The sequence below is a fragment of the Triturus cristatus genome, chromosome 11, assembly GCF_964204655.1.
Source record: "Triturus cristatus chromosome 11, aTriCri1.1, whole genome shotgun sequence".
Taxonomy (NCBI): Eukaryota; Metazoa; Chordata; class Amphibia; order Caudata; family Salamandridae; genus Triturus; species Triturus cristatus.
The window spans coordinates 627,805,230-627,832,167 of NC_140594.1; the positions used below are offsets into that span (position 1 = coordinate 627,805,230).

At 47.7% G+C, this 26,938-nt stretch overlaps 1 protein-coding gene across 4 annotated transcripts in view; it reads right to left on the bottom strand.

The window, feature by feature from the left end:
- PLAT (plasminogen activator, tissue type) overlaps nucleotides 1-26,938 on the bottom strand; it is a 108,245-nt gene that overhangs the window by 16,137 nt on the left and 65,170 nt on the right. For all 4 annotated transcript variants that reach the window (XM_085634076.1, XM_085634078.1, XM_085634075.1 and 1 more), the window contains exons 4-8: nucleotides 24,822-24,950; nucleotides 20,276-20,386; nucleotides 19,783-19,957; nucleotides 14,464-14,555; nucleotides 9,766-9,940 (exon numbers count right to left, since the gene is read on the bottom strand). In XM_085634076.1, the coding sequence (XP_085490202.1) occupies nucleotides 9,766-9,940; nucleotides 14,464-14,555; nucleotides 19,783-19,957; nucleotides 20,276-20,386; nucleotides 24,822-24,950 (682 nt within the window). The remainder of the gene's footprint in view (nucleotides 1-9,765; nucleotides 9,941-14,463; nucleotides 14,556-19,782; nucleotides 19,958-20,275; nucleotides 20,387-24,821; nucleotides 24,951-26,938) is intronic.

The following is a 26,938-nucleotide window of genomic DNA, read 5'->3' on the forward strand; positions in this document are numbered from 1 at the left end:
CTTCTGCCTCCTTTCCCCCTTTTGCTGGTGCACAACCTGGTCCTTGGGGGGCAAAGGAAGGTGTTGTGTGGTCTCTCATCGGATACCATGATTGGAACAATAGCGTTCCCCCTTTTGCCCACAGGAAGGACAGGAGGAGCCATTTCTCTTCTACAAAGGATCTTAAGAACCCTTTAAGAAAACCTCGGTTAGGCCGAATTGTCTGGAGCAGACTGAGACAGTCAACCTACAGGTATGGCCACTACAGATAACTGCTCACAAGGGAAAGGGAGGTGACAAGGGGGCTCTTTCCATTTTACCCCACCGACTGCGGCTGTGCAAAAGTCTCTAGGTGATTTATTTTTCTGTAGCTGCTCGAGGCCCTCTAAACATTCATTTAACTGCTGATTCCACTGCTGTTTTGCTGCCTGTTGTGTTCTTTATCTTTATCTTCTGTGTTTCAGTGCACTACTCATCTGTTTTGATGGGCGCAACTGGTTTCTGGAAGCACTTCTCACACATGAACCACTTTAAATGTCTTCTATAGAAGAATGCAGGGTGACTCTGTGAGAGCAAACTGATGCAATAGGACAATTGACCTCTCTGTCAGGCTCTGCTCATGAAGTAAATACAAAGTTATGTACTACATGATTGTTACTGTAGTGCTGTTTAATAGGTTTGCATTTAATTCTGGCTAAACCGTTTTGGGTGGTGTAGTTATGTTGGTCAGTGCTAGCTACCTGCTTTTGAAGGCCTGCAGTTGCTGGGTCCAAATATAGGGGGGAAAACTTTTACTTTGTGCTTGTGTCCACAATTGCACTTCCACTGCAGCATAAGATGGTGCAGTGAGCCCCACAAGCACTGTCACTACCGTAAGTACCAGCACAAGGACCATCACTACAAGCTTCATCAACAACAGACGCACAACACACGAACCACTAAAACAACCACCATAGGCACTAGCACATGCAACACCACGAACAGAAGCACACCACAAGCAAAACTGCCACCACAGGCTTGCACCACCATAGGCCTAACGAGTACCAATAACATCATTACCCACAACACAAGCACCCCCAACACCTATACATACCCCACCACTAACGGAATCACAACTGCCACAGTCAGAACATCCAGCACTACCACCACAAGCCACACCCTCACTAACAATTCAACTGTAGTCATTAGCACCACTACCATGACCACCACAGGCACCACCACAACATGGCATCACTACAGCAACATCATTCAACAACACAGCTACAGCATTGCAATAACCACCTCATAACTGCAACTCTGCAACAAATACAGCTAGATTACTACAATGAAAATCCTACAACAACAACATGACATTACATTCAGTGTACATTATATTTACCACATTTAAGCTATTCTACTACACCATCGCACCTACAATACTACACCACCGCACCTACAATACTACATGTGCATTCTGATTTCAACAGTGTGTAAAATGCGGGTGGCCAGTGGTTCTCCTGGGCCACACATACGTGTGCTGCATAACACTGTAACAAAGCCAAAACTATAGCGTTTGATATTAAATGTTCGTTGTGCCGCCTGACACCTTTCCTAGTGGCATCTCTCAGTTCTATTCCTTCCTCATCTGATGCTCCACTTTCGCTCTTGTGGCCAGCCCCTAAACTAATGTCCTATTGCTATGAGTTCCAAGTGTGACAACTGTATACATGTCTCCTTTCCACCATTCTTGTCAAGCTGCATATCACAGCTTACTCTAGCCTCTTTAGGGCTTCAGTCCTTACCTTATTCCAGCCCACTGATATTAACAAGTCATAGTTTACTTCTCCTTTCCCTTCACTTTCTGCCCAGCTCTTACTCACCACAGTCTGGTAAAAGTGACACTGCTTCTCCTCTCTAATTCCTGTCTACCTACAAAGCTTCCGTCCTGCCACGTGATAGCCACCATTGAACACATTCCAGTGGTGTATTCTGGAAGTAGTGGTCTCCATGGTTACTGAAGCCAGAGATGCTGGATGGGTGATGTGTGGGGCACTGAAGTTGCACGTTGTGGGTGACTGAGGTCTCGGTTTGTAGTAATCCCTGCGGTAATTGTCACAGGCTGGGGGCGAGAGATGACTTCGCTTGGGTGATCAAGTAACAGTGATGTGATCGGACACTGGGTGATTGATCCATGGGTGATGATGTCACAAGTATCACTTACCTGCAGGGGGGCGTGGCCAAGCAGCATGGCCGGCAGGACGTGAGCTTCTTCAGCTCCCGACCGTCCAGCCGCTAAAATCCTGAAATAACCTTCCCACTGACGCCTGCGATAGCGATTAGAGAGCGTCTGAGAACCTCCAAGCGGCGTGGGTACCCGGAGAACGGGTGAACCTAGTTACCGACCTGATACCGCCTGATGCGTCTCTGGACCCGCCTGCCTGACGGACCAAGATCACGCGAGGTCGGGGACGCGGCCTACATCCGCCTGAACACTGCCCGGAAACGGCGAATCCTGATCCGATTGCCCCTGTGAGTCCGGCTGGTGTGGAGGAGGTGCCCGCTGCATTCGGGGACCTCCTGGGACCTGGTGGATTCAGCCGTGATCGTGTGGACCCTGGGTGAGGGACGAGTCACGAGGGGCATGGCGGGACGCCCTGCGTTCACCTGAGATGCGATTGGGAGCCGGGCCGACCTCCGACTGCGCCTGAGACATCGGCCCATGTGAAAGAGGCCCCTGCTGTCATTGGGGGCCTTCAGGGGTGAGCGGAGTCCCTACTGTGTTGTGGCGATTGGGGGCGAGCTGCGAGATGCGCCGCGGGCGGCTTCAGGAGAGGACGTCCGGAGGCGGTGATCGGCGACGGCCGCCCTGGAGCACTGGGCGGTTGCGCTCTCCCCACAACTGGAGCGGTGTATCCTGTGCAGAGGAGTGGTAGCGAAGGGGAGTGGCCCTCTGTGGTGAGTCGGAACGGACTGGGGCACATGTGCGAAGGGAGCACGGCGCCGCTGACTGATTGGTGGTCTCCCCCTGCGGGGCAACTGCAGACTTTTCTACTGACGGTCAATGGACCCTTGGACCTTGGGGACCGACCTGCGGCCATTGGACTTGCGATCATTTGAGGTGAGCGGCTCTGGGATCCCTATCAGACCGTTTAGCTGACCATATGCTGGAGCACGACGGGGCTGAGATTCCCCGCTACGCTGGAGGGCCGGTGCCTATTGGGTTTGCGAGAGGATATTGCTGCTGAGGCCCTTCCCGGGCTTTAAACGACTGGTGCTGGTGCCTAGGTCTGGCGACGGAGCCTTGCAGGTTGGTGAGCGGTTCGCTGGCTCGGCGGAACTGGGGGATACGGAGGTGCTGGCGCTGCAGTTGCCCTAGGCCAGTGCTTCCTGTGTTCTCGCGCTTTATTGGGCCTAACTACGGGTCGAAGATTGGTGCGGCCTGGCTGTGGCCTATGGGCAGTGCGGGGGTCCCTCCTCTGAGTTTGGACAGTGAGGCGTGAGGGCTGTGAGGACGTGTGGGAATCTGTGGACACTTGAAGCTGGGGCCTCCTTGTTGACGGTGAGAGGAGAGAGGTGCGGCGGAGACTTCCCGGCCTGGGGAGTCTTGGATTGCGGGCAGGTGGCTTCTCTGATAGAGCCTGGGTCGCTGGTTTGCCGACATGGGTAAGCCTAGGCCCAAGAACGCTGACACGGGCCGGGACTCTGAGGAAGCGGCGACTGACTTGTCGCAGGTGGCCACTGGAGACCCTATACAGCGGCAGCTTCAAGAAATCCTGGCAGCCATAACAGACACTAAAGCTACCCTCCACCAGGACATTACTACAGTGGCGGTTGGGCTGGGGCTCCTGCGCGACGAACATAAGAAGCTGGCGGGGAGGGTCAAGGAAGCCGAAACTAGCATAGCGGAATTGCTCCCGGCTAACAAAGATACGGCCCAACAGCTGCACACTCTCACGGCGAGGGTGAACTCCTTGGAACGCAGTGCGGATGATGCGGAAGGTAGAAATTGGAGGAACAACATCCGCGTAGTGGGGCTTCCGGAAGGAGTGGAGGGGGCTGATACGGTGGCGTACTTAGAGACATGGCTCAAAACTGTGGTGGCTCCGGAGGGCCTATCTGTATTCTATACGTTGGAGCGGGCCCATAGGGTTCCGGCTAGGCCACTCGAACCGGGCAGACCGCCGAGACCAGTGATTGCTCGCCTCCTACATTACCACGACCGGGACCTACTGTTGCAGAGGGCGAGAACGATGGGCCCCTTCACTGTGGATAACAGTAGAGTCACACTGTTTCCGGATTATACCCTGGAGGTCCAGCGACGGCGGGCTTCTTACTTGGAGGTCAAAAAGGCGCTGAGGAAGGAAAACTTGCAGTACTCCCTCTTGTTTCCAGCACGATTACGAGTCACTCTCGAAGATGCATCCCATTTCTTTGACTCTCCTGCGGAGGCTTGGGAGTGGCTGGAGAAGTACACAGGTGGTTTGGCAGCCGCGGACAGACGTGAGAGGTCAGCGCCCGAGGTGGATTGACCGGCAGGCGTGGATCGCGAAGGCTGCGACAAAGATCCCGGACGAGGCCCTCCACTGTGCAGGCAGGGCTGGAGAGAGCGACTGCTCTCAGGGCGGTGGAGGCTGTGTCGGGCTCTGCTAGCCCACCTCTGTTGGCTGGGGGGGGGGGGTCCTGCTGAGGACTCTGAAGAGAGTGGTACAGAAATTTCTACTGTTAGTAGTACGAGATTCCCGGTGGTTACGCCCCAAAGAGTGGATGAGATAATCTGAATTTACGGTGGGGAGGTTGGGAAGCATTGGGTGCCTCGCTGAAAGAAATTGATTGTGCGCAGCATGAGAAGCTCATGGGAAGGTAGGCTGTTTCTATGCGGTTGGTGTCATCTGGTTGGTTGTAGAGCCGGCCCTGGGACAGTTGCGTTCACCCTTGCCTCTGAAGTAGTCAGAGGAATTTGCTTAGATGTTAAGTTTGTATTTTGTTTGGATGGGCACTAGTTTTAAGGTAACTGTCCTTGGGAGGGGGGTTTGGGAGTTGGGGAATGTTCACCAACATCTCCGGCATGACAATTGTGATTTATTGATGAGGCGCTGGAAGTATCGTGTACCATGGGGACACTGAATGACTTAAAGTGTATAACGTGGAATGTAAGGGGTCTGCACACCATGAGCCGTAGACATAAGATCCATGCGTACCTGGTGCGGAGGGGGATACATTTAGCGTTCCTTCAGGAGACACATATTGCAGGCTCAGAGGGTGTAGCGCTGTGGCGTAGGTGGAGGGGACAGGTTTACCATACTTCGTATTCTGCATTTGCGCGAGGAGTCTTGGTGTGGATTAGAGCTGGGGTCCCCTTTCAACTGGTGCAGCAAATTGTAGATCCAGAAGGGCGTTATGTATTAGTGCAGGGTAGGCTAGATGGGAGGGACGTTACATTGGGCAGTATTTACGCCCCGAATACTGAGCAGCAGGCCTTTTTTAATTTATTGTCCAGTAAGTTGTCATCCTACTTGTCTGGCCCGATCATGCTTGGGGGTGACTTTAACTCAGTAACAGACGTCGCTCTTGACAGGTCCCATCCCCCGCTTCTGACAGCGCCGACTGCTACGAGTGCTAGGGCTCGAGGTGCATGGCAATCGAATTGGGGGTTGTTGGATACTTGGAGGGAACATCACCCAAGTGAGAGGGACTACTCCTATTTCTCCCCACTTCATGAGTTGCACGTTAGATTAGACGCGATACTTTGCTCCCCTGATATACACACGGCAGTTCAGCACAGCGAATATTTGACCAGAACGATCTCAGATCATAACCCCCTGTTGCTGAGGCTTTGCTGGGTTGTACAGCGATCCCATCATGGCGTCTAAGTCCGGAGTTGCTAGAGGACCCGGTCTTCCGAGAGGTGATAGGAAATGGGGTGACCCAGTATTTTCAGGAGAACACAGGGTCTGCCTCCTCATTGGCTGTAGAGTGGGACGCTTTTAAAGTGGTAGTGAGGGGGCTATGCATCGCTCATAAGATTGGGATGCGATAAGTTCTCCTTCAGGACATAGATACTGCGGACCAGCGATTGCGTGTTTTGGAGCGTGCTCGCCCAGAACATCCAGAGGGAGAAGTGTGGCTCAATGATTAGAGCGGCAGACCCTGATGCAGAGGTCTAGCCCGGGACCAGGGTTCAATTCCCCGCCTCGGCGGGTCTTGGGCTCAAAAATTCCACAGACCTAATAATTCTCGCCTCGGTGCCTATTCCAATCATGGAGTCCCACTCTGCAACTCTGGGCAATAGCTTGCTTAATCTCCACAACGGCCCCCACAACGCTAAGGATGCCTGGCCTCCACCTTGGGGGTGCCCAGGAGTGGACGCCTCACAGGGAAAGCCAGTATGGGTTCCACAGCGGTATTCGTACAAGCGCCTTGAGACCCTTGCGGGTGAGTAGTGCGCTATACAAGTATCAAATTTACATTTACATTTTAGGGACAGGGGGACGTGTTGGCGGCCCGAGAGGCAGTAGCAGTGGGGGTTGAGAAGTTATGGTGTTACGATTACAAGCAGTATTTGATACGGGCCCATGCGGAGCGCGACAAATCAGGTGCATTACTGGCGTGGCTTGCGAATTCCATGAAACAGGCGGCCCCTATATTGGCAATAAGCAACCCAGTGGGGGGTCTGTGTTACACCCAGCAGGGCATTAATCGTCTTTTTGCTGGCTACTATGAGGGGCTTTACTCCAGTAGAGTGGACTTGAATGAGGATCGACTGGGGGGGTTCTTGGCTGAGGGGGACTTGCCGGCCCTTGCCAAAGTGGAAGCAGATCTGTTGGGTCAAGACATCACACTGGGGGAAGTACGAGGTGCAATCAAACACATGGCGCGGAAGAAGACTCCAGGGGTGGATGGTCTGCCGATTGAATTTTATGCCTCTTATGTCGAGTTATTGGCCCCTAGGCTGGTGACCCTCTACAACGAATCGTGGAGGGTGGGCCGGCTTCCTGCCACGACGCGTGAGGCGCTTATAATCCCACTATTGAAACCTGGGAAGTCTCCCTCTGACATGACTGCCTACCGTCCGCTATCCATGCTTACCACCGACTATAAGATTTTGAGTAGGATATTGGCCTCTCGCCTCCTGCCGTTTATGACCCGACTGGTCCATGGAGACCAGGCGGGGTTTATACCCAAATGAAATACAGCTGGTAATGTTCGTCGCCTGCTCCGTGTTTTGGAGGCCGATACGTATGCATCGCATACTGCTGCCATATTCTCGGTTGATATAGAAAAGGCATTTGACAGTCTGGAGTGGCCTTATTTATTCCAGGTATTCCGCGCCTTTGGGCTGGGGGAGCGATTCGTGGCTTGGACAGCTTTGTTGTATAGGGATTCCACGGCTCGAACTAAGTCAGGAGGTCTGATATCATCTCCTTGTGCGGTGGGTAGGGGGACGCGCCAGGGGTGTCCTCTATCCCCGCTGTTATTTGCGTTGGCCATAGAACCGTTTGCGGCCCAGGCCCGAACGGGGAGATGGTTCAATGGACTCCAGGTGCACGACGATACCCATTATATAGCCCTTTACGCGGATGACATCCTCCTGTTTTTAGCCGATACTCAGGGGGAGTTGATGGGAGCTAAGTGACTGCTTCGATGTATCGAAGAATTGGCAGGACTGAAAGTGGTCTTTTCCCCACCTCCAAGACAGCTGAGGGTCCTCGATATACGGAAGAGGTACAGTGGGAATACACCTGTATAACATACCTGGGGACGCGTATTTACCATGACTCAGAAGATCTGGTGGAGGGTAATATTGGTAGGGCTGTACGAGGTCTTCAGGGCAGTATGGACTTTTGGCAGTCGTTGCCACTGTCTCTGATGGGGCGGGTAGCACTTCTCAAGATGGTGGCACTCCCCAGGTTGCTATATTATTTTCGGATGCTTCCGGTTTGGATTCCTGCGTCGACATTTAAGAGGCTCCAACAGATGATAACGGGGTTTCTCTGGCTCGCTGGCAGACGTCGGGTAGCTTTGCATACGTTGATGCGACCGCGAGGGGAGGGAGGGCTGGCAGTTCCGGACTTGGAGACCTATTATTTAGCCGCCCAGCTGCAATGGTTGACACAAGCGGTGGCTCGAGAGTTTCGGGGAGTAGGGATGATGCGGGGGGGGCGGATTCCTGCCTACTTGCTATCTAGGATTATTTTACAACGGCCGATTCGCCCTGGGAGTATCCCTAGTGACGTGCAGACCTTTCGGTTGTGCTGGACTAGGAGTCAACAAAGGGCGCGGATCACTTGCCCGTACGCGCCAGAGATCCCGCTGTTAATGTGTCAGCAGTTGCCTCATGGGGGCAGCTGGTCGGCGCTTGCGGGGTGGCGCGATGCGGGATTGACAGTGGTGGGAGATTTGTACGAAGATAATGTTCTGTTGCCCTATGAGACCATCCGCGAACGTTTTGATCTCCCTCGCGGGGACTACCTGCTCCATGCGGCCTTGGTGTCGGCCATTCAACGACGGTGGAAGGGAGGGCTATCTGAGCCTACGACTTCCATGGCTTGCCAATATGTGGTGCTCGCAGCTGGAACCATTAAAGCTGTCGCTTGTTTATATCGACGGATGACCTGCGAAAGGCTGGTCCCCCTTATAAGGCTGAAGCAGCACTGGGAGGAGGATATTGAAGGGGAAATACCCAATAAAATATGGGCTGAATTGCTTGAGCGTCCCTGGAAATGCTCCAGGAATGCCCGATTCCAGCAGATCCAATTTTTCATTTTGCACAGGGCTTATCTTACTCCAGTCAAAACCCAACACTATTTTCACACACTCGCGGCGCCCTGTCCCTGGTGTCACGAAGAGGGAGCTGACCTCCGCCATATGCTATGGAGCTGCCCTCGGATCGGGGCTTACTGGCGGGAAGTGTGGACGCTGCTTTGCGATGTTATGGACAGGGAGATTGAATTTGGTATAGGTCCATGTTTGTTACACTGGTTTCCCCACACCTCGAAGACTAAGATAACTAGTAAATTTATAGATCTAGGGCTGGTACTGGCCAAGCGGGAAATTACTGCTAATTGGAAGGCGCAGCGTGGGCCGAGATTGCAGAAGTGGAAGGCGGAATTTATTCGGTGGGCAGAGTGCGAGACGGTTCTTCGGCTGCAAACGGCTACCCGAGCTCATAGTGATAGAGCACTGGACTCAGCCCGAGCCTGGGGAGCATTAGCAGAACTCCTGAAACCCACAGACTCTGATATTGATGGAGATTCGGAGATTAGTGAAACACAAAACCTGCCCTCCTCTGGGTCTGGTTAGCATGATGATGGGAGAATAGGCGCTACCCCAATTAGTCTATCAGTGGTCCTGTGTTAGGAAAGTTTGAGGTGTACCTTACAGTTGTAGGAGATGCTATCATGAGTAAAGAACTGAGTGCCTTGTTCTGTATCCAACCAATAAGTCATGCCGGGGGAGTTGTGGGAGGGAGGAGGGAATGCAGCATGATATAGGTTTTAGGTTTTGAATGCTCGTTTTCTTTATTACGATATAGAGCTTCCGATTGTATTTCCATTTATTGATATTGCCACATTATACCTTGCTAAGGAAATCTGATGATGAAACTTGGGGGTGGAACGCCACAAGGTTTCTCAGTGACCGTGGGTAATTCCGTTTGTAAACCATCAGTTAAAAAAATAGATATGATTGTACGAAGATGATTGTATATTCGGAAATTTTTACGTGAGTGGAGGCTCCTGATTTAATTGTTTCTGAGCAATATAAGTTGTTAATCAATAAATATATTTTACAAAAAAAAGTATCACTTACCTGCAGTTGTTATGGCTTCCAAGACCCATCTCTCTGGCTGTGCTCCTCCAGGCTGTGTAGAACTTGTTGATGAGCACTGGGGAATCCCATCGAAGGCAGGTGACGCCGGAAGCTGTGACACTGTGACTGCCTCGGTACTCTGTGCCCCGGCTGGAGTAGCAGTCATCAGAGGAAACTAGAAAAGAATGAGACTGTATGTTCATCCCACACTACACTGTTAGGGCAATGTTTGTCTCATGGACCCTTACATCTCATCACCTGAACTAAATACACACCACCTCTGACCCTTCAGCATCATATCATATTTAGAGTATGGTAAATAAACAGTGTGAATTTGGGATACTGTCTGGGGGTTGGGGCTACAGTATTTACGAGTGTGGTACCCTGTGACACTGACACTTTCTATGTGCCCAAAGTGCATAAAGCACCGCAGACATCACCAGGGAGATCGTCTGTGGCCAGTACTAATTGTCGCACAGAATGAATGCAATTCAAAACATAGAGTATCCCTCTGTCACATGAGAGACGATGCGGTGATGTGTGTCCCACGACTATAAGCCACTTGACAGGAAAGTGTGAAAAAGGAAAAAGAATCCTTTTTTGTTTACTAAGAGCTGGGTATGAGCGGACCTAGTAGGTAAAATGGATGGTTAGGGACCCTTGATGAAAGTGTGACTACAGGGCCAACCTTCCTCCGCTCCCTGTGGGGCCTATATTAGTACCCCACCGGGTACCTCTGATTAGACAAGTATTCATTCACTGCCTCTGCATGCCTAAATAATTTTATAGTGCATGCCTGATTTATTGTTTTAAGATCCACGTCGACGGGGGAGCATTAGAAAAGCAATCCCGCCCTGACGAATGCCTTGGACTGTGTTCAGCCAGTAAAAGAAGCAGAAGCATGTTGGCACCATAAGAGTCATAGGATCATTAAATAGCAATTGCCCCATAACATTGTCTTTTTTAACCGTTGCCATCCACGTTAGCTCCCCTTACTATTCATATACAAAGAGCTCCCTGGAATATGGTCGAGCCCACCTTCACCTTTAGGATTCAGGGTGAACCGATGATGAAGCTTGTCACTACTAGAGTGAGTGAGGTTTGTAAATAAAAAAGGATCATTTTTTATTTTTCCCTCTTTTCTCGCGAATGGCGTATAGTCGTGGCACACACTTCGCCACATCTTCTCTCGTATGGCAGAGGGATACGCTATGTTTTTAATTGTATGATCCCAGGAGAACGTACCCTCGTATTCTTTGTCTCACATAAAGGTCTCCTGACCCTTTTGGTGAATAGGTCCCCCGGTCTTGACACCTTAGTTTAAACCACAGAATGAATGGCGATCAATTTAAATACATTTCTGTTCCCTCGTGTTGATAGTCAACTCTCTTATTTTTGGGGCTCAGTGGAGGTGTTAAACCGCTTAAGGACTTACCTTGCGAAGAGAAACACTGTCTTGTGAGTTGGATGTAACAGCACTATATACTAGTAAAGAGCATTTATAAGGACGGTGTTGCTCCCAGAAATTTGTTGAGATCTGGGCCCATGGACTATACCTAAGGAATGAGGTAAAGGGAATAAATGTAGGTACATGTGACCACCCATAAGTATAAGTGCGTAGACTGCAGGCATCCGAACGACAGAAACTATATGATTAGAGTCAATGTCTACGATATGTGGGGAAAATAGGAATACATTAAACTGCGATTGAAGATGCAACCTTAGTGAAAACGTATAACTTAAACGTGGATGGACCAATGTATCTGATGATGCAAATAGTGGTTAACGTTAGTTTTTTTGCATTAATTTACGTACACAATTTTGAATTTTTTAAAAATGTTATTTAAAAAAAAGAGGAATACTGATGCGAATTAGCCTGTTGCACTGCACTTTGCAGAGAAACACAGAAGCAAGCCCTGTCCTTTTAGAGTATTGGGGGGAACGGAAATGGAACTTCACAGGTAACAGAGAACTGAGATTACGCCACATGGAAACCTGGATCATTCAGAGGTTATAGAATTAATTTATAGGAGGTCTGAACAAAGAAGAGGGATTACATGTATTCCTATAGGTATTGATATAGCAACTAATAAGAATTCTATAAGATTATCTGTTTATTTTTAAATGCTGATTGTTTTGGTGTATGTGCCTTTAAGAAATTATAAATGAATGAGTCTTCTGGTCTCTTTCAATATGGCTGACCATGCAATCCCTGTGAGAAAGGCTGGGCAGCCAGCCAAAATCCATCAGGAGACACTGTTATTCACTATGCATGTGTTGTACTATGCACTTTGGAGAACAATATACAAATCGATTATTTTTTTGTTCTACCCAAAAGGAAGTGTTTTTTTAACAAGCATCCTGTTCTGGAGATGGTGAGCCACTCATTTAGGCTTTGTATTTTGAATGTTGTGTTGCATTTGGTATGTGTCCTCAATCTAGAGCTTACACCATCAAATGAAATTGTTATGTCTCAGCCCTTGAACCATAAACCCAGTGGAAGCTCCTCCGCTAAGGCGGAGAAGCGCCGCCCCACTGCTTAAATTTAAACGTTAGCTTCTGGACTCATAACTCATCTGTTTTAACTATAAATCTATCTTCTTCCACCTGTATACTTGTCTCTTGGCCCTAAAACCAGCCGTTCTGCCCTTAAACCTAGTATATGCACCGTTATCACCATTTAATGAACCTTTAGATTAAACTTGCTCTTGTGAAACCTTATCTTTCCTCCACGGCTGCTGCACCCTACATCCTGGACGCAGTTTTGTCATCTCTTGGTCCTATAATCACCATCACGTGTAGCCTTACACCTATTTTCTTCCACATGTAGACCCCCTCTATCTAATATGTAAAGATCTTCCCCAGAACCCTTAAATGTCTTCTCCTGGACTCTTACATCTCTTCACTTCGTTCCTCATACCACATCTCATGGACCCTCATTTCTCATCAGTGGGCCATTAAACATTATCTCTTGCGACTTTCAATCACAGAGGTCTATTGGCCCTTTAAACCACAACCTAACCACCCTTTTAGAGGCACCATCTGGAACTTAACTGAGTCTGTCCGCTGACTGACCTTCTAAAGACTCTTCTGACAAGTGAGTCTACCCAAGTCCTTCTGACCTTCCAGAGACATTGAATTATCAAAGCACCTCTTTGTTATCCGGTGAGCTATTTCACCTCTGCAATTGACTGAGACAGGGAAAGGATGGGATTGACCTTGTCCAGGGTGATGAATATGCCACGTTACAACGCATGCAATACATTGCATGCCATTAAGATGTAGTTGTTACAACGACCGCGTTGTTACATCGCATACCATTACAACGCAAGTCGTTACAACGACTTGCTGTAGGGGGGCGCTGGATGTTGGAATAGTATAATTTACTATTCCAACTCCAGTCTGTGCAACAGTAGGGAAGGTGTTGGATTTTAAATCCAACACCTTCTGCCCCCTACAGCAAGTCGTTGTAATGACTTACGTTGTAATAGTTTGCAATGTAACAATGAGGTCGTTGTGACAACCGTGTTGTAATGGCATGTGATGTATCGCATGCGATGTAAACGATGTTTCCCCAGGGTTATTTACTTCTAATTGCTATTCATGTCTGAGGACTCAGAAGAGACGGTTCACTATGAGACATATGCTACAGACAGAGAAAGCCGAAGAATGCTGGTTAGGCAACCCCTGGGAGAGGGGTAGTCACACTATCCACAATATATTCATAATGCTCTCTGTAACAGGCAGCTCCGAGAAGAAATAATTACTTTTTGATTTGCATCAATGTCATGATTTCTGTGGCGTGCGGAGGGGCAGGATCAGTTTCAATATTTGAGGAAATTGAGTGATTTGGGATCTGAAAGAATAGTCTGTGTCCAGTCAATGTGGCCACCTCACACAGTGGTCTGGAATGCATGTGGGTCATGGACAATACAGGCACAAAAGTACTACCCACTTGTCCGATGGGATGAAGGTTGAGGCGGTGGTGGCCTGGAGTGGCGAGATTCCAATAAGTTCCGAGAGGAGGCTGTCAGCTTTTACGTCTGGGGCCTGACGGTAAACAGAGCAACACATATCTAAACACTTACATTTTGTGGCTGTCAAGCAGGGTCAGGTTGCTCTCTTTTCTGGGCTCGCTAATTTGATGCCATTTAACTCCCAGTTGTGAATTCTGGTTGTTCTCTAATGCTGGGCAAACTACCTTCTGAAAACAATGACCACAAGCAACAAGAGGGGCCCGGGTCCTGAGGTCTGTGGGGATGGGAGGCCAGTATGACCAGACAGTGTGCTCTCCTGTCTTCAGAGAGTGTCACAGGCCTGATTTGGTGGCCTTGGATTCCAATATATCTACTTTGGTCCAATCCCATTCAGGGTCTGCGATTTTGCCTCGTTTGGTCAGGTTAGGACCGTGTCTGATGTCTTCCAGAGGCACTATCTGGAGGCCAGCGACACCCAGATTAATAGCTCGTTCTGAACTAGTCTTCAAGACTTGCTTTGTGTACAGTCTGGGTGATGCAGTGTAACCTGTTCTGTCCTGTACGTATTCCCGTTACACCTGGAGTGCTGTGCATGTCAGTACATACACTTGGAACATGTTGGGAGCCACACGAGTCTGGTTTTACCTGGTGTCCTGATGCGTAATCAAAGGCTAGTAGGACTTTTTACCCTGTAGGTCTTGGGTGCTGCTCTGATACCTACCCTTGGTGCAGGATGGGGTGCTGCAGTACTCCCAACTGTACGTTCCCATTTTGAAAATATGACACCATGGCTTTGAATCCTTATCGGGGTTCCTGAAAAGTACAAAATGAATTTTTACAATTACAGCAGACAGGCACTACTATTTCTATATCAGGACAGACGCACAGACAGACTCGGTCACAGACAGATGGATTCCAGTATTGCAGCACTTCTGCCAGGCAGTTATCAACACAGACTGGTAGACAGGCTGCATCAAGTAAAAAAAACACAAACTCCAACATCAAACATTAACAGAATGCTAGACAATAAGCAACATGTCTGCGAGACTGAGATCGGCTGTTGTGAAATCTTTGTTGACGAGTATGTTGGTCTCTTTTTAAGTAGCTCTGAGTGTACATAGATTTGTGAGTTGCTATCATGGTGAGTAGACCCATTGTAGATGGTGCCCTGTTGGAATGACAGCTTGCGGAGAAACTCACTGAAAACAGGAGAACCTTGTTTAAGCATCCGATCGGTCTTTGGTGGACGATAACCATCATTTCATTATTTTCTTCTATCACAGTTGTCTCTTGTTTTAGTGGATGGAAGATAGGTCTTGCCAGCTCTTTTTGAGTGTAGTTTCCATCTTAGAAAAGATTTGGCAAAGTCTGTGTTACTTGTGTGTAAGGGTATACGTACATATACAAGGGGAACGTGGTATCTGGTGTGGCCACTAGGCGGGGAGATGGCTCTGAAAAACAACCACTCATCTGAAAGGTAAACTTTCCCTTAATGGCTTATATAGGCTGTGCATGTGGTCTTGTTTTATAGGAATTAAGAGATGTATTTTCTTTTATAGAAATGAATTATCTGGTGCACTTCTATGTCACTAAAAAAGACAAATGAAAGCAGACAAACCTTCCAAATTACATTTAGCTGTGGCATTTATCAAGCCCGGCTTAGATAGAGACAGATCAAAATGTAGAAAATCTGTAAGACAAGTTGGGAAATGGTTCAAGCCTTCTGATTCGCACCAGGAGGAAAGCGTAGACAAGTAGTCTGCATAAACAGGTTAACACAGGTACGTTGGTTGCCAAATCCACTTAAGACCATTATGTTGGTAAGGAGAAGTTTTCCACTCGGTCTGCTCAAACTTCAAATGTGCAGCTTCAGAGGACACAATCTTGCTGCTGTGAGAGCAGATCCACTCTCTGCGGAAGAAGTGAAGGTGAGCGAATGATCAGTCCCAAAAGACTGTTAAAACCAAACCTCCTGACACAGTCTAGGGCAATGAAGATCTGTTGACCATAGTTCTCCACGGAACCCAGTTGAATCTGAAGTCCTCTCCAAAGGAATTATTAGAATGGCACTGTTGTGCACAGAAGGTGGGACAGCTCATGCTTTTAGCCATGCCAAACACATCTAAATATGGACATCCCATTTAGAGAATATCAACAATGTCACCTCAGGATGAAGTTCCCACTTGTGAGCCTCAAGTGAGAGACGGCTCAGCGTATCCACCCTCATATTCACAGACCGCATAATTCGGGCTGCCGCTGGAAAGATGTCTTTCTGGGGAGCCCATCACCACAGATGTAAGGCCTCCTGATACAGGGTCCAGATCTCACACCATTCAAACTGGTCATATAGTGGATGGTGACTGTGTTGTCTGGTAGGATCTGGATGATACTCCCTAAAATAGAAGGGAGGAAGCTCTTCAGGGCCAGGTGAACTGCCTACAGTTCTAACACATTTATGCGTAGCTGCTGCACCGAAATGGACCGAAGGCCCCACGCTGTCATTTCACCTCGATGGGTGCCCCAGTCCAAGGAGAAGGCATCCATGACCACAGTTTCTGGTGACTGACAGGGGGAATGGGCAGATTCAAGAGAACAGCCGAAAGGCTCCCCTGGTACTCCAGCCAAAGCCGATTTAGGCACCAATGGAGGCCCCTCATAAACCCTCTGCCTTGTAGGAAAAACAGGATGCATGATTCCATAAGGCCTAGAAGGCATAACACTTGCAAAACTGGGATCAGCACCCAATTAAGAAGCATCAGAATCCCATCCTGATTGTCTGCAATCCTCTGAGGAGGATGAAAGGCCTATCTGCAGGTCATGCTCCACACTGCACCTCTGAAGGTCTGCTTCTCCCTTCAGGTGAGATGGGGCTTCAGGACATTTATGGCAAATCTCAAGCCATAAAAGAGGGTCATGGTGCACTGAAGATGTCCTGACACACGCGCCTTTGCCAGCCATGAATCCAAGTATGGAAATACATGAACTACTGACCCCATGAGTGGACCAGAGCCAACACTTTGGTGAACACTTGCGGAACGGCCATCAGACCAACCGTTAGACCCACAAACAGAAAGTGCTATGCCCCCATAGTGAATCAGCAATAACCCCTGCGAGTGGAAAGAACTGTATCCTGGAGATCCACGAACACCAACCCAATGCATTGAGGGTCAGTTGATCTTGGCTCAGGGACAGCATTTTGAACTTGTATTTTGAAACGAAGAGGTTTAAGACATGAAGATCCATGAAGGATCTGACGCCCCGCCATTTTGGGGGCCAAGAAGTAAAGGAAGCAAAATACTGTGCCCCTATCTTCCATGCGCACCACTTAAATGGCTACTTTGGTTAGCATGGCCAGAACCTACACCCCTAAAATCAAGGTGTCTGTCAAGAGTATCTACTTGCAGAAAGAAGGCAGTCTGGGGGTGGCAGAAATGGAAGGAAGGAGCATATCCCTTTTAGGTAAGCTGGAGCACCTAGTGATCCATTTTTATCATCTACTAATTAGTGAAAATGTGGGAGACCCAACCCCCTACCTGAAGCCGGAAGTAGAAGTGGCAGAAGTCAGTGAGGTTTGGAAGTAGCAAACCCAATAGAATGTGGGGAAAGCTGGAGCTGCCAGTGCTGATAGGGGCATTCCAGAGGACAACCTCTGCCCCACAAGGAGCGAGATAGCTGATGGGAGTCAGTGATATTCTGAAGAGGGGCTCACCAGTGAAAATATGCCAGTGAAGGTTGCATGAACGTTTCCCAAAAAGCCTGTGGAGCCCACCTACACTTGTCGTCACTGAGTACCTGCTGTGGCCATAGATCGAGATACTCTATTGGTGAAGTGTAGCCCACACTTCAGAATATTTATTGGAGCATCTGAGCTATCACTAACTAGATCTGAAAATGGATTTCACATATATTCTGGGAGGGTGATAACCCTTTTGCCAACTTCAGCAAAATGTGGACATGTCGGCTAAGAAGTCATGTTTGAAGCATGTGAACTATCACTAACCAGATCAGAAAATTAATTTTCGATATATTCTGGGTGGGCGATAACAAGCATTTTGCCAACTTCAGTAAAATGACTGCCATAAGCAACATCTTTTCTGCCTACAGAGCCAAGTTTTTTGACACCCAGTCTGGAGGAATATCACAAAATAAAATGGATGGAGTGTTGAAACTTTTCAAACACTCATCCCCAGTCACAGATCTAGGCGTAATCCATTGTTATTTTACTCGCCATGTCACCCCAGTTTGGATCCAGCCCTATGCAAATTAGTCTTGACCTTGCTCCTGTTGGAAACAGTCCAGCCCGAACTGCCAAGCCGGGTCCTCCCAGAAACAAGCATCCTGGGACCGGTTTCGCGGTATCACCCTTCATCTGCCAGCCTAGCTTTAATCCAGTGGTGCAGCAAGCAAGGGACCCACCTCTGGGCATACCCTTCGTCCATCATTTTGTTTTTGTGATGATGGCTGAGTGTTGAAACTTTTCAAACACTCACCCTCAGTCACAGATCAGGGTTGAACACATTGTTATTTTGTTCGCCACATCTCCCCAGATTGGACTCAGCCACATGTGAATCAGCCCAGACCCTGGTGGAGGAGCCTTAGGGAAGTTGTTTGATTATAATTTTGCAGACGACTTCACCTCTACACCATCCGGTGAAGGGTACGAGGACAAGAATTTCATATCAGAGTGCACTTGTTTTTGCCAATTTGTGATCTATCTGTGGACTGCTGGGCCCAAAAACATCTTCTCCCAGGCAACCAAAACTGGGTACAAACTTTCCTCACTGAGAGTAAGCAAGAGTTCTGAAAATGATAGCTGTAGGATTTCCGTATGTTGAATTTCGGTTCTGTATTTGACCTTGATAATTCCACTGCTTTTCGTACCACAGAAGTAAAAGATCAGGCTTTCGCTGAAGATGTGCCATGGCCACTTGTGTTTTGTAAGTCTATACAGAGCACAGCATCTGTATGGGAAGGAGTTTGTCAGCCTATGAATTGTCTTCTGCTGTGTACCAATACTCCTTTTTGGATGTCTCCAAACATTCTGAATCTGATCTAAAAGGTTCCTTTGGAACTCCTGGACCTAGAAAGAGATTTAGCCAGGGACTCATCCTGATAACAGGCCCAAACATGCTTCTCCTCCCAATAGATGTTACCCAAATTTAAAAAAATTGTAAGCTGTGCCAAATCAGCTGAGAAGACAGCATCAGTGTTGTAGGTCATGTCGCTGTCATATGGGCTACCACTGTAAGAGTCCTATGCTTCTTTGGAACATGTGCCAAAGCCAGTGCCTGTGGCTCTGCAGAGATGTATCGTGATGGGACCAGAGCTGCTGGAATTGTCTAACCAGAAGAATCAGACCCCCATTGGAGAGTTACGGATAAGGTTGAGGGGCCAACTTGAGGGTTACCAGTATGGCCAATTGGAAAGCTTCAATCTTTGCCAAGTCAACAGAGGGAGCCAGAAAGTCAAGTTTCACCTTTTTGAGAATCTGGGTTAGGCTCCGTAGCCCAAGAAGAGGTCAGCATCAGAGAATAGTGCTGCGAGATTCTCAATGATCAAGAGAGTAGGCCCATTTCCTTGAGGAAGAAGATAACTTCTTCCTCATATGATATATTTTGCATTTCTTCATGTGATACCCTCTTGAAGGCTGTGAACATCTCTAACACAACAGAATCCGAGACCCCCAAGGGCAAACTCCATCACCATTGAGGCAGACAAGACACCATCATTGCAGCACAGCAGATAAATAGTTCCCCAGCCCGGACGCTGGTGTGCAGAAAGGTAGACCAGCACCCACCATGCAGGCAACTTTGCAAAGGGCTGTATGTTGTATGTATGTATCATGGTTGAAATATCCACCTACAAAATTTTAGATCCACTGTATTAACTACCTCTACACCCCAACATCTACAAACCTTGGTGATATAGTGGTATAATACCCTGCAACGTTATGACTGAGCACATCTGTGAAGTAGTTTGCTGGTAGTCTGTAAGGTAAAACATCTCTGCAGAATACCACTGATGGTTGTTTCTGACTCACCTGCAGTAGTTGTGGTTTCCCAGTCCCAAAAGAATAGCATCGGCCCTCTGGGCATTGTATCGTTTCTGTACCACCGAAGTTGAATTCCAGTTCAGGCAATCAGCCCCTGTTTCTGTCTGGCTCCAGGTGCCCCGGTATGTTTCACCTGAGTCCTGGTAACAGGTGGTCAGTGTATCTGTAGGTGAGGAGATCAATGGTCAGCCTTGCCTTGCGCCCAATTCCCAGGCACACATCTCATCTCCCCATAGGAGCCTTGGTGGGGTGACTCATGATAAGTGTTTCCCCTAGACCAGAGAGCCCCCCCCAAAAACAATCTCCCTGCAGCAGTCATGGCAGGTGCCTACCCCACAGCACACAGCTGTGCCATTTCCATATATATTAATGACACACTACCACGTGCCAACTCCAGCTGTGCACATACCTCCTCAGGCCAGACAAGCTCTCATTCACTTACGTCTCACACTTACATGTCAAACATTCAACTCAGACTCACCTATCTCGCACAGCTTCCCAGCAAAACCTCTGGGACAGCGACAAAGGAATTCGGCAGAGTAAAGTGCTTGGCGACACCGACCTCCATTGTAGCATTTCTGCTCAAGGCAGTCTGGAAAAAAAAGAAACACTGGGATTAAGAGCATAATAGTGAGAGCTTGAGGTCATTATAATGTGGGAGAGTGGATTTGGAAGCATGGAGGTGGATGGGGGTCAGAATGATCAGCAAAAAATTTAGAGTAAGTAGGGGCATGATGTCTCACGCGATCAATCTGGCCTCAAGGTCTGCCAGGTCCAGTATGTGTAAATGATGCCTGGCAGTGTCAATATGGGATGGTGTCTCATAGATCAGTACAGAGGAATGATGTCAGGTGCAGCATGGAGGAGGATGTCTGGCAGCATCAGTATGGGAGTGGTAAGTTCAGTATAAGACTGCCAGCTTAAATTATAGCGGCTTCAAATGCCTCATCCATATCTGCTCTCATTCCAGTCTACAAGCTTAATGCTATCACCATCAGTGAAACCTGGTTCAACCCATCCTTCTGCCTGATATTTGATACTAACTTAACAGCAGATTAAAACATTCTACATCTCAAAAGAGATTATAAATGAGACTACCCTTATACAATGAGATAAAGCACATTTTAACTCCTCCATCTCCAGATGCCCCACTGTTTAGACTGTCAACACAACACTTAAATCTCTGAGGCTAAAAATCCTCTACTGCCTGCCTAACAGCAAAGGGAATTCCAATGAAGACATCCTTGAATACACCACAGATCAATTCTTCTCCTCTGATCAGATTTTCGTGGGGGATTTCGGCCTTCATACTTTGAAGAGGAAGAAGATACTCATGCATTACTGCTCTGCAGCGCAAATCCTGCTTATATAGCAATAATGTATCCGACAATTGTATCCTCCCTCCTCATAATAAGGTCTCCACCTTGGACCTGATTTTCGCAACACATACCACCCAGAAATCTCGATACATCTCCAACTGGGCTGGTCAAAGGACAACCTCATTTCCTTCAAAATAATTCTCTCACTATTCCCTCGATATACTAAACCAGAGAATGCCATGATACGTTCAAGTGACATTAAACATATTGACAAAAAGAACCTAGATGCTTTGATCTACACACTAAAACTACCCGGAGATCACAGTGCGGACCAGTCCCAGCTGCTCTAGCATCATGAACAAAATAGCTCCTGCCAGCTATAAACTAGGATCGATGGAAATGTGTACCTGATGCAACGAAGATATTAAGAAGATGTGGAAAACCTAATGAGTAACTGAAAGACAATAAACAAAAATTCCCCACATCTGCCCACCTCCTTAATCTCAAAACTACCAGGAAAACCTATAAACTATTACCTATGCAAAATACTCCTTCCGGAAATTAAAAGTTCCAATTGCTCCTAATCATTCCAGAGAACTTTTCAAGATCACACAATATCAATCTACAGAACCCACCCCCATTATCCCCCAAAGAACCTAAATGCAAAACCCTAGCCTCCTACTTCTCTAACTGAATGCTGGCAATTAGAGAGGACACAGGCAAACGTACCCTGCAACCCTCCTCAGTACCACTGAAATGCTTGAGGCAGCAATCACAAACACTAAACTATCTAATGAATCTTCAGACCTCATCCCACCGTCTCTACCTAAGAAACACTCAAACGCCCTCTCACCTCTGTGATTACAGTTCAACTTCTCCTTAAACCATTGCTCTAATCTGTACTCCCTTAGGATGGGCCGCCCTTGGCTGTTTTTTCATGAACCTAATGCTTACTTGGAATTGCTTGACAACTACATGCCCATCATGTATTTCTATTTCTGCTCCAAGATCGCAGAGGACAACACCAATAACTATTATTTCTTAGGAAATGTCCAATCTGGTTTCGTTCTGGACACAGCATTAAACCCTGTCTTCAAAATTATAGTTGGAGTCCTCCACCTCTCTGATAAACGAAACTCCTGCCTCCTGGTCCTTCTCAGTCTACCAAATGAGAAAAAACAAGGACCCCCTGAACAATGGATAGTTAAATTTCTAGGACAGGGACTTGAATAGTAATGACAAAAACTCCTAGGCAATATCAATAAAGTAAACAAATTACACAATATTTATGACAATAAGAAGACCAAGGAAAACAGAAAAAAAATATGTTCAAAGTTGTTACTATTTTAATAATTTCTTCTCATATTATTTAAACAAATGATATTTATACCTTCTCAGTCTACCAGCAGCCTTTGGTACCATTGACCACAGAACCCTCCTCACAATCCTAAGCGATAAAATGAGGTACAGCCCGTAACTCGTTCAGGTCGTATTTTTCACACAGAACACAATGCATCAAATTGGGGAATTCTTTCTCATTCCGACTTCAAGTCCTATAAAAGGTCCCCGACAGTTCCCACCTCACTGCATTTACAATCTTCATTCAGATCGACTAAGCAAATTTTTAACAAAACAGTGTATTTTTCTACAATATGTGGATGGTACCCAACTATAAATTAGGCTAGAATGCTCAAAGAGCCTCAAGGTTTTATCATCCCTTCTTAAGGTAAATAAGAGGTGAACCATTAATTTGAAACTAAGGTTTCATTCAGAGGAGACAGACTTTCCCTCAGTGAATAAAGGCCAGGACATTCCTACTAACTCGACAAACAACTTCAGAAGGGCGGCCTCATGTCTATATTGGTCACCTTAGCAAAATCCTTTGGCTTCAAACCTGCCAAACTACTCCTGAAAAGCCACATTCCAATTAGAACATCCCCATAGCCTCTGCCTCCCTTTCCATCTAAATTAAGATTTGAAAATTACTGCCCTTGCCTCAGTAATTTTATGTATGATTCATGGTAATACCCTCTTAGGTGGGGTGCCCAAATATTGCCTTTCTTCCCTCAAAGCAGTCATTCATGTGGCAGCTTCATGGGCCTCTAATACGGAACAATATTGGCTCACCATGCCTGTTTTTGTATTCCTAGGTAGGCTTCCCCTGGAATTTCTCTCGGCATATAATACTGCATGCTTCACCCATAAGGTGGTCCCTTCTGCATACACCCACAAAACTCCAGCTCCGCAGCAGAAAGAACATCCTAAGAATCCAAATTCTGCTAAACTGAACTCCCTGAAATTTAGAAAGGCGTCCACACTCATACAGTCTCTCAAATGAAATGCACCAAGCTTGTAGTCTTTATTAATATACCATATTGTAGTGTGTACCACTCAGTGGTGCTGAGGATCTGTTTATCAGATTCATTTTCAGAAGGTGCCTACATTGTCACTATGGTGGAATAATGTCTGGAAGTGTCATTATGGGGCTGCAACTGGTAGGATCAGAATGGTGACATTGTCTGGGTTGGTCAGCAAAGGGGTTTTGTCTGGCAGCATCAGTGAGTGTGAATGATATTTGGTAGGGTCAGAAGGGGAGAGGTACTTGCCACTGCCAATATGATGATGATGAATTCTGGCAGACGTTGCATGGGCCACAGCAGGATCAGCGTTATGGTCGTTGTAGGAGGGATTCTCTCTGGAGGGGTCAGTATGGGGGACTATGTCTGGTCAAATGTGAAAAGATATCTGGCAGGTTGGTTTGGACGCAATGACTGGCAGAGTCAGTATGCGTGTTTGGGTTGGAACAGCATCTTTTACCACACATGTCAAAACTATGCATGGCTTAACAACGCAGGACAATACCATGACTGTGTCGTTACCACGAGTTTCATTACAACGCAAGTCATTCCAACAACTTGCCTTAGGGAAGTGCTTGACTTTGGAATAGTTTAAATTATTATTCCAACGCCAGTCGGTGTATCAGTAGGGAAGTTGTTGGATTTAAAATCCAACACCAGCCACTGCCGCATTCTCTAAAGCAAGTCATTGTAATGACGCGTTGTAATGGAACTCATGGTAACGTCGCAGTCGTGGTACGGACTGCGCTGTAAAGGCACTACAATGTAAGAGATGTTTCCCTTGGGGTTGATATCTAACTAGACATCTTGGCTGATAGTGTCTGCCATGGTTAGTATGGTGGTGACAAGATCACTCCGTGGATGACTTCTGCAGGGTCAGTACGACAACGATATCTGGTAGGATCAACAATGAGTATTTTTGGAAGATGCTGTCAGCATAGGGTGGTCGGGGCTATAGTGGGATACCATGTTCACCAGGGTCAGAGGGGGTAGTCAATTCCTGGCAGTAAAAATATAAAGGAGTAGTAGGGTTTTTTAAAAAGTCAATGCCCGGATGCTTGGTGCTGAGGAACAGAGGGGAATCTGAAGTATTCACTGTTTACCATTAAATCTATCAGTTCAGCAGTCAAATACCTGATCGTAGAGATCGAATTAGAGTTTTTAGGGATTAGGTCACATTTTCTATTCTTTTCGTGCGTGACCTTTAAAGAGTGGACCTTGCCCACTTAAGGAGTTCCTCAGGTGGGTGAAGTGATGGATCCAGAGCTTACGTGGGGGAACGGGGCAGGCAGGGAACCTTGTGATTTCAACTCACCAGAAACAACTAATCATCAAACCTTTAGGCACCCACCTATCACTGGGACTGTATGACAACGAATCTGCCCATCACACCGGCAAAACTCCACCCGACGGCCTGCAGGACGCAGCCACGACTCCCCTCGATGGTAAATCTGATTGGAAGAATTTTCAGTGCAGGTGCCTGAGGAAATCAACATGGTAAATCTTTAGAAAGAAACTCTTCGGGAAAAACCCCACACCATCCCTTAAAACCAACTCTATAGCTATTTTTAAAGGTGTACAACCAGCATCCCATCTTTTATGCAATTCAACCACACACATCCCAGGATAGCATTAGCAGCAGCAATTAACCCAAGCAGTGCAACCTAACACAGCACCCCAAACTGTGTTCCTTTTGCATTGCAACGGAAACCTGAGCACCTAGAGTTCTCTGCTAATAATCAACTCCAACACCAGAACCTGACAACGAGCCCCCAAATATTATTACTACCGGAAATCCATCTAACACCAGAAATTAATAATAATCTCAACAAAACCCAAAGCTAACTGTGGGGAGCCTTAGCACAACTTTCAAAACTCCATGTGTTTTGTGTTCATTATCCTGGCCCTACATTTGATCTGTAAACCTGCAGCCAAAACCTTTCTGGTGTGTTACCACTGTAGTCAGGAATGAAGGTTGGAGAGCTGTAACGCCCTGAACGTCTCAGGATCGTTTAACAGACACGATAATGAGAACGCAACCACTTGTGAAGGTTTAGTTATTTTAATGAAGGCAAAAATAATACAAGGAATAAACAAAGGTTATAGTCACTGGAATCCTCCAGGCTAAGTACGTTACCAGCCCACAGCACGGATGGTCCTAACCGTCCTCTGCATATACGCCGATCCCGGCGTATGCCAACAGAGGGCAGAAATGAAATGGCCGACAATGCCAATCGGTAGGCTGTGAGGGGCACGAAGAGTGTTGGGGAGAATCGAGGAGTCAGGGAAACACCCAGCCGGGGTCTCTACCTGAAGGGAGCAGCCGCTCAACCTCTTCCTCAGACTGCACCGGGACGCGGAGTCACCTCCTGGTGATGCGTCACCGATACCCCAATCACAAGCAAAGAAGACTGAACCGAGAGCAGCCGCTCGATCGATCCTGTGGACTTCCGAGTCTGTAACGCGGCAAACACCTCCTGGTGTGCGTTACAGCTGGCAGTCCCTGTATCTCTGGTCGGGCTGGGAGTTACGACTCCAACCAGCAAAAGCGCCACTGCGCTTTGACTCAGCCGAGTCAAAAAGCGAAGCTCAATGGTTATCCGGTAGAGCTTCCGGGTCCTTCACAGGTGACGATGGGGCAAGACACGGCCCAGGGAGTAACGACTCGACCTACCTCCGTTCTTGCCTTACTGGAGCACCACTCCGGAACACTACTCTTCACTAAGCAGGTACGTCGGTGTAAACACAATATCCGACAGCGTTGTACCTCCCGGTTCCTCCCTTTATAGGGCGTGTTTTCCTTGAGTTATGTAACAGCTCTCCTGTTTACATAAGGGCGTGTTTTCCTTGAGTTATGTAACAGCTCTCCTGTTTACATAAGGGCGTGTTTTCCTTGAGTTATGTAACAGCTCTCCTGTTTACATAAGGGCGTGTTTTCCTTGAGTTATGTAACAGCTCTCCTGTTTACATAACCTCTCAACCGCTAAGCATCCTGGGAGATGTAGTCCGTTTTCGCTGGTTACCGTTTTCCTCCCCTCGCATGACAGGAATTCTTGACAGTACATCCTCCCTCTCAGCGGCTCCCCACGGGTCCAGCGCTGGCAGGAAAACGCCGATGGAACAAGGAGACCAAGCGCGGAGCATGAACCCCTTCAGCCGGTTCCCATGACTGCTCCTCCGGGCCATAGCCTTTCCACGCAACCAGGTACCACAGCTTCCCCCTGCGCCATTTGGACGCCCGTATGCCCGACACTTCATACTCCACCTCCGACTCCACGCATACCGGCCTAGGTGTCCCAGACGGCTTGGAGGGTGCTGGTTTGAGCAATGATACATGAAAGACAGGGTGTATCCGCAATGACTGGGGCAAGCACACCTTCACGTTCACGGGACCCATACACTTGGTAATTCGATAGGGGCCCATGTACTTGGGATGGAACACACTGTTCTTTCGAAACCTCATGTTTC